A 12701-nucleotide genomic window follows, 5' to 3' on the forward strand; every position below is an offset into this window, starting at 1 on the left:
CACACACACACACACACATGTTGAATCCTGAATTAGATCATTAATAGTCCCTTTCCACCACGGGAACTCTTTCTGGAGCCAAGGAACTAATCCAGGAGCCTTTGACCAGAGGATGCAGTGACTACATTTAACTTGTATATAGTTCATATGTTCCAGGACTTTATGGTGTTCCTGTAGATATCAATGCTGAATGTCTCTGATTTGTCAAAATCTGGCTTGCACAGCTTCCCTATAGTCTAAGAAAAGAAGCCCACTAGTCACAATATTAGGAAGATAGTCAGACATAGTCTTCTTCCTGACGAGGCATACATGCTGAACGTGTCTCCATTTGAATGCCAGTTACTGAATAAATACAAATACCAATCTCAGACGTTGAACCGGGACTTGAGCTTAGTTGTCGTGGTTCCTGTAATTATTTGGTGGAAAAGGACTATTAGTCTGCTTATTCTTGTTTGCTGTAGTTTGCGTGTTTTTTCTCCGAGACGACATTTTTGTGATTTGATTTTCCCTTTTTATGTTGTTGAGAACGACAGGTTACATGTTAAACGGGCCCGGCGGGACTTAATCTAGCTCGGAGTAAGACCTTCTGTATCCGACCACGACACACACTCACTGATCTGTTCAGCTCAGGCCCCTTAACGTCAGAGCCAGCTCATCACCCCCTCTCCTCTGTGATGTCTTTGAGTTTGGGAAAGAATGCCTTCAGCTGGTTGGTGGCTACGTGTGATGCTCTGTGACTGACGTGTTTGTCCGTGATGTGCCGTCGTTCCATCGATACATGAGCATGAGCTGCTTCTTTCCTGTCTTGGTTGACCGCTGGGTTTTTTTTCCACGTCGTTTCCCTCTCACCCTCCATCTCAGGCCTCCTCTGCCGCTTTATCCACTCATCCATATACTGCTTAGTGTGATTACTCGTCCTCCTGTCTCTCTGAGCCGAACCTGTCTCGTGTGCTTCCATTCAGCTGCTGTCATTATACTCACCATGTCTGTCTGTTTCAGCCCAAACAAACTTTTAACTCTTCTCTTTATCTTGTTGACTGTTTTAAACGAGTCAGAGGGTTGGCAGATTAATACTAACTGCTCTCCTCTCTTTGATACAGATTCAGCATGTAGTGACTCCTCCAAATCAAAGGTAAAGCCCGTATTAATTTTCACTACATTTTCTTCACTGTTTCTATGATCTTGTCGTGTTTTGATGAATCTTGGTTCTGTTTCCGCAGAGCTTGTGGGGGTCAGGGAAGGATCAGTGTAGCAAAGAGATGCTGCGCTCCTCCTTCTTCGCCAGCCGCAAACGTAAGAAGCCCAAGGACAAAGCTCATCCCAGCAGCTCGGACGACGACCTGGACGCTGTGTTCCCCAGGAAGGAGCTCCCGAAGGAGATCCAGCAGCAGCCTCCGTGGTCGCCGGGCAGCCGGACTGAGGAGGAGGAGGAGGGGGAGACGGACGAGACCAACGGGAAAGACGAGCGCAGGGACAGCTCAGAGGACCAGCTTGACGAACCCAACAGGAAGGAGTCTCTCTCCAGCAGCCTGATATCTGAGCCCTCCCCCTCCCTGCCTCCAGAAAACATGTCCTCCGCCCTTCAAAGCGGCTCCCCCTATGCCTCGCCCCCCCACTCCCCCGACCTCAGCTACCGCATGCCGATGGCCCACCAGTCCTCGCTGTCGGACCCGCCTTCCAACTACGACGACACGGTGTCCGACCTCGGTACGATGAACAGCACCAGCTCCCAGGCGTCCGTGCCCAGGGCGAGGCGAGGCCGGGCGGCGGCTCAGGGTCCGGAAGCCGGCCTCGGAGCGGAGGTCTGCTCCATCACCTCCGACTACTCCACCACCTCCTCCATGACGTTCCTGACGGGAGCCGAGCACAGCACCCTCAGTCCCGAGGTGCAGTCGGTGTCGGAGAGCAGGGGCGGCGACGACGCCGACGACGAGAGGAGCGAGCTCATCAGCGAGGGGAGGCCGATGGAGACGGACAGCGAGAGCGACCTGTCGGTGTTCACGGTGGAGAAAACCGACCTGCAGGCGGCTCCTCGACCCCTCCCCTCTCACAGACTCATCGAGTGTGACACGCTCTCCAGAAAGAAAGCCGCTCAGCAGAAAACGGTCAGCGAGTCTTCGCTGGACGGAGCGTGGAGCGATAAAGATTCCAACAGGCTGTCGTGCGTGTTCGGGTCAGCCCAAGGCCGCTCCACGGGCAGCCTCAGCTCGTCGTCTCGGGGCGAGTTGGACAAGGCGGAGCCCGCGTGGAGGCTGAAGATCACCGACCGACTGAAGGTGCGTCTGCGAACGTCAGTGGACGACATGTTCGGCGTGGGCAGCCAGAGGAGCCGGTCCCCGGAGGGCCGCAGCAAGAAGAAGAACATCAGACGGCGACACACCATGGGCGGCCAGCGGGACTTCGCAGAGCTGTCCGTCCTGGGAGGCTGGTCGCACGTCGGCATCGGCTCCCGCTCGGAGCTGTCGGCTGTGGACCAGCTGAAGCCCAAGTGCAGCTCTCAAGACATCTCCTTTAAGGACTGGATTGCCCGCGAGCGCCACCGCACCAGCAATCCCGAGGTCAGCCTGGACCTCTCCGAACAGCAGGGGGCGCTGTGCGGCACAAAATCTCAAAGCCTCGGAGCCTCGTCGTCCTCTGAACTTCCACATCGCCCGGCCGAGGCGAACGGAGACGTGCCCCAGAGTAAAAACCTGAGCCTGTCGGCCACCGCACACCCTCATAAACTCACTAACTCCCAGGTGGTCCATTCACGCTTCTATCAGTACCTGTGAGAGGTGTGTGTGTGTGACTGTGTGTGTGTGTGTGTGACTGTGTGTGTGTTATCTGTCTGTGAGATGTGTACATACTTGGGAGTCTGTCAGTATAGCGTCTGTCGTGTGATGTAAGTGAATGAGCATGTTGTACAAAAGTGTGTGTTCGTGAAAAGAGAATTTCTGCACACAGGGATGGTTGATCTTGCTCACGTTTAAGGCATGAAACAAAACGGTGTTTATACCTTTTTGATTTCCTTTTTTTATTTTTATGACAAATGACTTTGGGGTGGCGCGGCTGATTAAAATCCCGGTTACGCTGAAGACCAGGAGGACCTCGACGACGAGCCCGTGAAGTTTGTGCAAGCAAGTGTTGAGCGGTGACACTCGAGTTAAGATTAAGAGTTTAGCAAAGTGGCTTTTAAGGATGAACTGACTTTTAGAATGAATAGGAAGTAGTAAAAAAGAAGAGTTTTTAGCATTGCAGAGGAGCTATTTTTGTGTAAAGAAAGTTATGTTCAAAGTCAGCGAGTCTCTCGGTAACCAAATGAAGAATGTACAGACCTGCTTGCTGTAATACTGACTAAAAGCTTTAGATGCTTGTGTTTCACTCTAAAGTGTACATATCCCTATTTTTCTGTGTACTTGAATTGTGTTTTTTGGTACAGCCTGTTGTGGCGGACGCCTACCAGCGATCCGCGGTCAAGGGGCCTTTTCCAAAGGTACAAAGGTGACGAGGAGACACTGGACTTATGCAAATGGTAACCGAGATCTTCTTCATCCCAGTTATGTGGTTAAAGAGCAGTGAACAACATCCCTCTGATGCAAATGCTGCGTTTTTAGTGTTTGTGGTTCTCACATCTGTCAGTGGCTGGAGGTAGATCGCTAAGAGCAAGAAAGTAGAAAAAAAAACAAAAGGAAAATGGGTATTCAAATCAGAAAATCATGTTTTTTCACAATAGGAAGTGCCTCACAATGAATTGTTAAGGGTGCCATACTGTCTTTGTTGAGATACACGAAGATGTTACTGTGAATGACATTTTTATTGTCGACTCTTCAGTCATTCTAGAGGTTATGTAACAAAAGAAATGCCGAGCTTCCATTCCTGAGGCATTCCACTCTGGTCTTAACATGTTTTATACATCGTTTTTTTTTTTTTTTTTTTTTCTCCTCCTGTTTCATTTTTATTTTGTCATTTTAACAGAACTTGAATTTTAAATATTCCTTGTAAAATAAGTAACTTAATTGTACATATGCCACGTTTTAGCTGCTTTTACTTCTCATTTCCATCAGATTGCAGGATTCGAGTACAGTATTGTGAGATGATGATGATGATGATGATGCTCATGAGGCCTGAGTGGGTGTTGTGGGCAGTTTGGTACCTGCATGAGGAAACTTTCCATTGAGCTGGACTGTTGTACCAATGCTGTGTTTCTCTGATTGTTAGAGGGGTGTGCATAGACTCCTGAAACACTGGAAATAAATTTTGTCAATGGCAAATGGTTATTTGTTCATCTTTTTTCTTTCTTCCTTTCTTTTTTACCACATTCTAGAGAAGCATCACGGGAGTCGAAGCAAAGACAGCTTTTATGACACTATTTTGTTTCTTAAATCGATCTTAATATATTTGAAGAGTAGAACTTAAAAAGTGAATACTTTTTAAGGCACTTTAACCTGATGGGACAGATGTCTGATTGATTCCATTCACATTGATTGATTATCCTCAGCAGCCTGGAAATTAGAATATTTCATCTTGAATTTTAGTGCCTGGATCTAATTTGTGTGTAATGATGTTTGGACTTGAATGTTGTAGGACTCTAAAAGGATGAGCTGTTTGCTGAGCTGAATTATTGAACCTTCTTACTCACTCTTCTCCCACTTAAACTCTGTCTACTCTGACGGCACAGAGGAGTTTTTAATGAAATGAAGAAAAATGCAAATAATCAGGCTACTTGGCCAAGACAAAAAACAAAGAATCCAATGGCCACTGGTACTTGTAAGAATTAATTTTACATGACATCTGCTCTCATGGGTAAAGTGTATTTATTTAGATGCTTTGTGCCACTTAAAAATATGAAATCCACCTGCTCAAGTAGCTACAGGTTGATACTTATTTTCGCCACTAGGTGTCAGTAGCGGTATGTTATTTCCTTATTTATATGAATTTGCAGGTCCTGCAGCAGTATTGGTTCCTGATGTCTGATGGTGAAGGCAGACGTTGCTCAGAAAGATCAGCAGGTGCTGGGATGGGATCGTAATAACGGAGTTTAGAGCATAAAATATGTTATAGAAATGTCATAATATAGCTGTATACTGACTTTTTTAAATTACACTTTCCGACATACTATCCTGACTTTTTTCATCACTTTTCTTCAACATACTATCCTATGACTTTTTTCATCACTTTTCTTCAACATACTATACTATGACTTTTTTCGACTGTATAGCATGTTGAAAAATGATAGTGTTGAAAAAAAGTCATCATATAGTATGTCGAAAAAAAGTCATATAGGATGTTGAAAAAAAGTCAGAAATAAGTCATAATATAGTATGTCGAAAAAAAAGTCGTCATATAGGATGTCGAAAAAAGGCAGAAATAAGTCATAATATAGTATGTCGAAAAAAAACTCGTCCTATAGGATGTCGAAAAAAAGTCATAATGTAAGATGTCGAAAAAAAAGTCATAGTATAGGATGTCGAAAAAAAGTCATCATTTAGGATGTCGGAAAAAAGGTCATAATATAGGATGTCAAAAAAAAGTCATAGTATAGGATGTCGAAAAAAAAGTCATAGTATAGGATGTCGAAAAAAAGTAGTCATTTAGGATGTCGAAAAAAAGTCGTAGTATAGGATGTCGAAAAAAAGTCATAGTATAGGATGTCGAAAAAAAAGTCATAGTATAGGATGTCGAAAAAAAATCATCATTTAGGATGTCGGAAAAAAGGTCATAATATAGGATGTAAAAAAAAAGTCATCATATAGGATGTCGGAAAAAGTCATAGTATAGGATGTCGAAAAAAAATCATCATTTAGGATGTCGAAAAAAAGTCGTAGTATAGGATGTCGAAAAAAAGTCATAGTATAGGATGTCGAAAAAAAAGTCATAGTATAGGATGTCGAAAAAAAATCATCATTTAGGATGTCGGAAAAAAGGTCATAATATAGGATGTAAAAAAAAAGTCATCATATAGGATGTCGGAAAAAGTCATAGTATAGGATGTCGAAAAAAAAGTCATAGTATAGGATGTCGAAAAAAAAGTCATAGTATAGGATGTCGAAAAAAAGTCATAGTATAGGATGTCGAAAAAAAGTAATAGTATAGGATGTCGAAAAAAGTCATCATTTAGGATGTCGGAAAAAAGTCATAGTATAGGATGTCGGAAAAAAGTCATAGTATAGGATGTTGAAAAAAGTCATCATTTAGGATGTCGGAAAAAAGTCATAGTATAGGATGTCGAAAAAAAAGTCAGTATAGGATGTCGAAAAAAAAGTCATAGTATAGGATGTCGAAAAAAAGTCATCATATAGGATATCGAAAAAAAGTCATCATATAGGATGTCGAAAAAAAAGTCGTAGTATAGACATACTATCCTGACTTTTTTCATCACTTTTCTTCAACATACTATACTATGAGTTTTTTCGACTGTATAGCATGTTGAAAAATTATAGTGTTGAAAAAAAGTCATCATATAGTATGTCGAAAAAAAGTCATATAGGATGTCGAAAAAAAGTCAGAAATAAGTCATAATATATTATGTCAAAAAAAAAGTTGTCATATAGGATGTCGAAAAAAAGTCAGAAATAAGTCATAATATAGTATGTCGAAAAAAAACTTGTCCTATAGGATGTCGAAAAAAAGTCATAATGTAAGATGTCGAAAAAAAAGTCATAGTATAGGATGTCGAAAAAAAGTCGTCATTTAGGATGTCGGAAAAAAGGTCATAATATAGGATGTCAAAAAAAAGTCATCATATAGGATGTCGGAAAAAGTCATAGTATAGGATGTCGAAAAAAAAGTCATAGTATAGGATGTCGAAAAAAAAGTCATAGTATAGGATGTCGAAAAAAAGTCGTAGTATAGGATGTCGAAAAAAAGTCATAGTATAGGATGTCGAAAAAAGTCATCATTTAGGATGTCGGAAAAAAGTCATAGTATAGGATGTTGAAAAAAGTAATCATTTAGGATGTCGGAAAAAAGTCATAGTATAGGATGTCGAAAAAAAAGTCAGTATAGGATGTCGAAAAAAAAGTCATAGTATAGGATGTCGAAAAAAAGTCATCATATAGGATGTCGAAAAAAAAGTCATAGTATAGGATGTCGAAAAAAAGTCATCATATAGGATGTCGAAAAAAAAGTCATAGTATAGGATGTCGAAAAAAGTCATCATTTAGGATGTCGAAAAAAAGTTGTAGTATAGGATGTCGAAAAAAAAGTCATAGTATAGGATGTCGAAAAAAAGTCATAGTATAGGATGTCGAAAAAAGTCATAGTATAGGATGTCGAAAAAAAGTCATAGTATAGGATGTCGAAAAAAGTCATCATTTAGGATGTCGGAAAAAAGTCATAGTACAGGATGTTGAAAAAAGTCATCATATAGGATGTCGAAAAAAAAGTCATAGTATAGACATACTATCCTGACTTTTTTCATCACTTTTCTTCAACATACTATACTATGACTTTTTTCGACTGTATAGCATGTTGAAAAATTATAGTGTTGAAAAAAAGTCATCATATAGTATGTCGAAAAAAAGTCATCATATAGTATGTCGAAAAAAAGTCATCATATAGGATGTCGAAAAAAAAGTCGTAGTATAGGATGTCGAAAAAAAGTCATAGTATAGGATGTCGAAAAAAAAGTCATAGTATAGGATGTCGAAAAAAAGTCATCATTTAGGATGTCGAAAAAAAGTCGTAGTATAGGATGTCGAAAAAAAAGTCAGTATAGGATGTCGAAAAAAAGTCATAGTATAGGATGTCGAAAAAAGTCATCATTTAGGATGTCGGAAAAAAGTCATAGTATAGGATGTCGAAAAAAAAGTCATAGTATAGGATGTCAAAAAAAAGTCATAGTATAGGATGTCGAAAAAAAGTCATCATTTGGGATGTCGGAAAAAAGTCATAGTATAGGATGTCGAAAAAAAAGTCATAGTATAGGATGTTGAAAAAAAGTCAGTATAGGATGTCGAAAAAGTCATCATTCAGGATGTCGGAAAAAAGTCATAGTATAGGATGTTGAAAAAAGTCATAGGATGTCGAAAAAAAGTCAGTATAGGATGTCGAAAAAAGTCATAGGATGTTGAAAAAAAAGTCATAGTAAGGATGTCGAAAAAAAGTCGTCCTATAGGATGTCGAAAAAAAAGTAATCATATAGGATGACGAAAAAAAAGTCATAGGATTTCGAAAAAAAGTCATATCGGATGTAGAAAAAAAGTCATAATGTAAGATGTCGAAAAAAGTAATCATATAGGATGTCGAAAAAAAGGTCATAATATAGGATGTCGAAAAAAAGTCATCATTTAGGATGTCGGAAAAAAGTCATAGTATAGGATGTTGAAAAAAGTCATCATTTAGGATGTCGGAAAAAAGTCATCATATAGGATGTCGGAAAAAAAAGTCATAGGATGTCGAAAAAAAGTCATCATATAGGATGTCGGAAAAAAAGTCATAGGTTGTCGGAAAAAAGTCATCATAGGATGTCGGAAAAAAGTCATCATAGGATGTCGGAAAAAAGTCATAGGTTGTCGAAAAAAAAAGTCATAGGTTGTCGGAAAAAAGTCATCATAGGATGCCGGAAAAAAAGTCATCATGTAGGATGTTGAAAAAAAGTAATATAGGATGTCAGAAAAAAAAGTCATAGGATGTCAGAAAAAAGTCATCATATAGGATGTCGGAAAAAAGTCATCATATAGGATGTCGGAAAAAAGTCATCATAGGATGTCGGAAAAAAGTAATCATAGGATGTCGGACAAAAGTCATCATGTAGGATGTCGGAAAAAAGTCATAGGATGTCGGAAAAAAGTCATCATGTAGGATGTTGAAAAAACATAATAAAGTGTAAAACAAAGGTCCTAATAAAGTGTCATGCAACCTTGTACAAGTAGAAGAAAGCCAACCAAAGTTACATTTCAAAATGCTTTATATACAAGTTACACAGACAACATAAAGACTCAAACCATGTAAGATTTATACACTTTGTACATCAGCTGACTAGAAACCACTGACAACACTGACAGAAGTGACATGGGGGGGGGGGGGTCAAAGGTCAAGCCAACACACAAGTAATCCACAAAATAAGGAAAATCCAGCATCGTAGACTCGCCAGGTCCGGAGGGTGAATATCGAGGACTGGATCTGAATTTTTAATGCTCTTTACATGTCTGTCAGTGTAATTGTTGAAGCGTGCGTACAACTATTCTGTATTCTGTCGTTCCGTGTTTTCACATTTAAAAATTCACCCCACAAATAACTGAGAAAAACTGAAATCATCGGATGGTTCAGAACGAGGCCTTTCCATATTCTCCCATTTCAGCGTCACGTGGGCGGCCGACACCGACGCTTCACCCACAGTAAGGCACGGTGACGAAAAGAGTTCAGAAATATGACGAGGGGGAAATATGAATCCATTCCAAAATATTTTTTTTTAATATCACAATCATGCCCTCGTGTTTGTTGGTAAAGCCGATGCAGCCAGACTTTCACTCAAAGACAACACTGAACAGAGAAATTCTGAGAAACAAGTAGTAGTAACCATAAACACAATAATCAGTGAGGTGGTTGTCATGGTGACCAGACACTGGCAGCCTTTCATAAAGAAATATCTTGGGTGGGGGTGGGGGGCGTGTTGGGGGTATTTTGTGCCACAAAGCGCCCGATTAATGTTCCGGTTTGGAACGGAGAGTTGTCGCTCAATGGATGTCGATCCACTGTTTGTCCACCAGAGGGCGCAGCAGTTCATATAATCCCAGTAGAAGCATGACATGTGACTGTTCACGTCTTTCTGACCAGGTGAGGAGAGTGCCCCCTTTCTGCACATGCAGGTACTGCTCCTCAGAGTGGAGCTGATTGGACAGCAGGTGGTTTAGAAGGATTTGTTGCATATTGTGCTGCTTTAGCCGACCGGGAGGAGGAAGAGGGGGGAGGAAGATGGGGGGGAGGATGGGGGGAGGGGCTTTAACTGTCATCCTCGTCCTCGTCCTGCTGGTCCTCCTTCAGGACCTCCGGCACCCGGAAACACACCTCGAAGAAGTTCACCAGGGACTGGCTCAGGTGCTGCTGCGTCCCGTCGCTGTGGAGGAAGTGACCCTCGTCCGGATAGATCTGGAGATGCATGAACAGATGGATTTACACTCAGGCTGCACAGAAAAATATCATTTTTTATTATTGTTAATGGATTTAGACTTTAAAAATAAAATAAAATGATCCTCATATTTGTGTAGCGTGAACCAGCAATTCAAACAACTTAAAGGAAAGGTTCACATTCATTCAAATAAACATATCATTTATTAATATTGCCTTAATTAAAAATGTCCTCATAGTCATAGAATATTATAAACACTTGAAGGGTTGTACTAAATGTCTTTTTTTCGTATGAGGTTTTCATATGAAAAAAATCAAACAAATCAACTTCAACTCAATTCAATAAAGTGATTAACTGGATTGATTTAGTGTTTTAATTAAATCAACTTGCTTTAATGAATAGAACTCGTCAGTTTGGTTAGACTTAATAATATTAGTATAAAGGCTCATCTCTATCTGATGTGTTGAAACAGAATGAGACGACGTGCAAAATGAAACAATGTTTTTTAATTGAAATGTCTTGTGAAGAATTTATTCTGATATCTTTTAATGAACTTGCATCGTCAAACACAGGTTAAAAAAAATCAACATTTCAATGTAAAAGTGCAGAAACTCACCTGCAGAGTGTAGTTGGCCTTCTCGCTGATTAAATGATTGATAAACTTGGCCGTGTGCTGGAAGTGAACCTTTTCTGTGGCGGAGGAGAAGAACATTCAGAGTGTAATCACAGAATGAGAAATAACAGAATAAACATCTGTTACCGTCAGCAGTCGGGTGGATGATCAAGTACTGCTTCTGCAGCAGCTGACCCGCTCTGTGGGCTAGATTTGCCATCTGAAGGAAAAGAGAGGAAAACACACCGTGTGCTGTTCACTGACCCTGCTGCGTGAGTTCATACGAAGACTGAAAGCGTTGAAACGTTACCGTGTAAACTCGGGAGTCCGTCTTCGATCCGAGGTATCGCTCTGAAAACGCAGACGCTGCCGTTTGGAGAGAGAAGAGACAGAAAGCAGTTAGAACGACACCGGAGAGCGTCTCTTTATGAATCCATGCGGTGAAACGTTCTACCGTAGAGCTCGAAGTCTGTGATGGGGGAGACCGCCGTTCCACATTTGAGTTCGTTAAATTCCTCAGAGCTCAGGAGCATGGTGGCCAAGTATCCCCCGTAGGCCTGAAGAGTGGAGCCAGAAACCCATCAGAAATTCATTCTACTACGTATTCATCATGTCCACGTGTCATCTTGGGTTCTCCTACCTTTCCATAAACTCCCATCCGACTCTTATCGATATACGGCTCTTTGGATATGAACCTAAAAATGAAAGAAAAGCATATTAAAATGTACTTTTTGGGGACTTCAGCGTTACTAAAGGGCTTCAAGCGGCTGTCTGACCTGAGCGCCTCCAGCTGGTCCCGCTCCTCCAGCCGCCCCAGCTTCCTGCGGACCTTGTGGAGCAGGTTGGTGCCCTGGAAGCCGCTGCCGTGGCCGTCGAAGCGGATGACCACGGTGCTGAAGCTGCTGACCAGAACCGTGGCCCAGTCCACCTGGAAGCGCTCCGACACCATCTGCCCACCGGGGGTGCCGTCCCTGCAGGGGGGAGACGGGGGGGGGGTTACATCCTCTTTCTCCTCTTCCTCGCCTCATCCGGTCGTATCTCAGACGGGAGGACGCGAGGAGAGGAGGCGAGGGAAGGAACCGAGGATTCAAGCAGCAACACCGGAGGTGGTTGGATGTTTTTCAAACAGGGATGATGTCATAGCATTACTTCACTGACAAGATTATTCAGCAACTATACTTTAGTTTCTGATCATTAATTTTTCAAGAAAAGAATGGAAAGCGTTTGACGAGCTCGTCTGTCTTTTTAAAAAAGATTTGATGCATATTAAACTGGACAGGAAAGCCTTTACCAGACAGGTAGGATCGAACAAAGGACACTAAAGAACTGCATTATGGGAAATGTAGGATCCAGCATTTTTTGGGATCTCAACCCCACACTAGAGACTGAAAGTGGATGGACAGACAGACAGACAGACAGACAGACAGACAGACGGATGGATGGATGGATGGACAGACAGACGGATGGACAGATAAGACAGACAGACAGAAAAGAGGGATGGACAGACAGACAGACGGATGGACGGACAGACAGACAGACAGAAAAGAGGGATGGACAGACAGACAGACGGATGGACGGACAGACAGACAGACAGACAGACAGATGGACGGACAGACAGCTAGACAGGCGGACAGACAGACAGACAGACAGACAGCTAGACAGGCGGACGGACAGACAGACAGACGGACAAACAGACAGACAGACAGAAAAGAGGGATGGACAGACAGACAGACGGATGGACGGACAGACAGACAGACAGACAGACGGACAGACAGACAGACGGACAAACAGACAGACAGACAGACGGATGGATGGACGGACAGACAGACAGACAGCCAGACAGACAGACAGACAGACAGCCAGACAGACAGACAGACAGACAGACAGACAGACAGACAGACAGAATAGAGAGATGGACAGACAGAGAGACAGACAGACAGCCAGTCAGACAGACAGCCAGACAGACAGTCAGACAGACGTGTTGATACTCACACCAGCAGCAGTAAGGGGTAGTGGATGGATGGACAGACAGACAGACAG

At 42.2% G+C, this 12701-nt stretch overlaps 2 protein-coding genes across 5 annotated transcripts in view; one reads left to right on the plus strand and one right to left on the minus strand.

The window, feature by feature from the left end:
* The window catches only part of arhgap21b (Rho GTPase activating protein 21b), a 33897-nt gene extending 29647 nt beyond the window's left edge, over nt 1-4250 (plus strand). Inside the window, exons 23-24 of the mRNA XM_084007554.1 lie at nt 1101-1132; nt 1221-4250. Of these exons, the coding sequence (XP_083863680.1) occupies nt 1101-1132; nt 1221-2771 (1583 nt within the window). The 3' untranslated portion in view covers nt 2772-4250. The remainder of the gene's footprint in view (nt 1-1100; nt 1133-1220) is intronic.
* Nucleotides 4251-8875: 4625 nt separating this feature from the next.
* Nucleotides 8876-12701, minus strand: part of LOC311012363 (A-type potassium channel modulatory protein DPP6-like) — a 71586-nt gene continuing 67760 nt past the window's right edge. For all 4 annotated transcript variants that reach the window (XM_084007801.1, XM_084007799.1, XM_084007798.1 and 1 more), the window contains 7 exons: nt 11438-11632; nt 11302-11356; nt 11116-11218; nt 10972-11027; nt 10809-10881; nt 10665-10738; nt 8876-10068 (listed from right to left, as the gene is read on the minus strand). In XM_084007801.1, the coding sequence (XP_083863927.1) occupies nt 9922-10068; nt 10665-10738; nt 10809-10881; nt 10972-11027; nt 11116-11218; nt 11302-11356; nt 11438-11632 (703 nt within the window). In that variant the 3' untranslated portion in view covers nt 8876-9921. The remainder of the gene's footprint in view (nt 10069-10664; nt 10739-10808; nt 10882-10971; nt 11028-11115; nt 11219-11301; nt 11357-11437; nt 11633-12701) is intronic.

The sequence above is a fragment of the Eutrigla gurnardus genome (genome assembly GCF_963514095.1).
Source record: "Eutrigla gurnardus genome assembly, chromosome: 4".
Classification (NCBI taxonomy): Eukaryota; Metazoa; Chordata; class Actinopteri; order Perciformes; family Triglidae; genus Eutrigla; species Eutrigla gurnardus.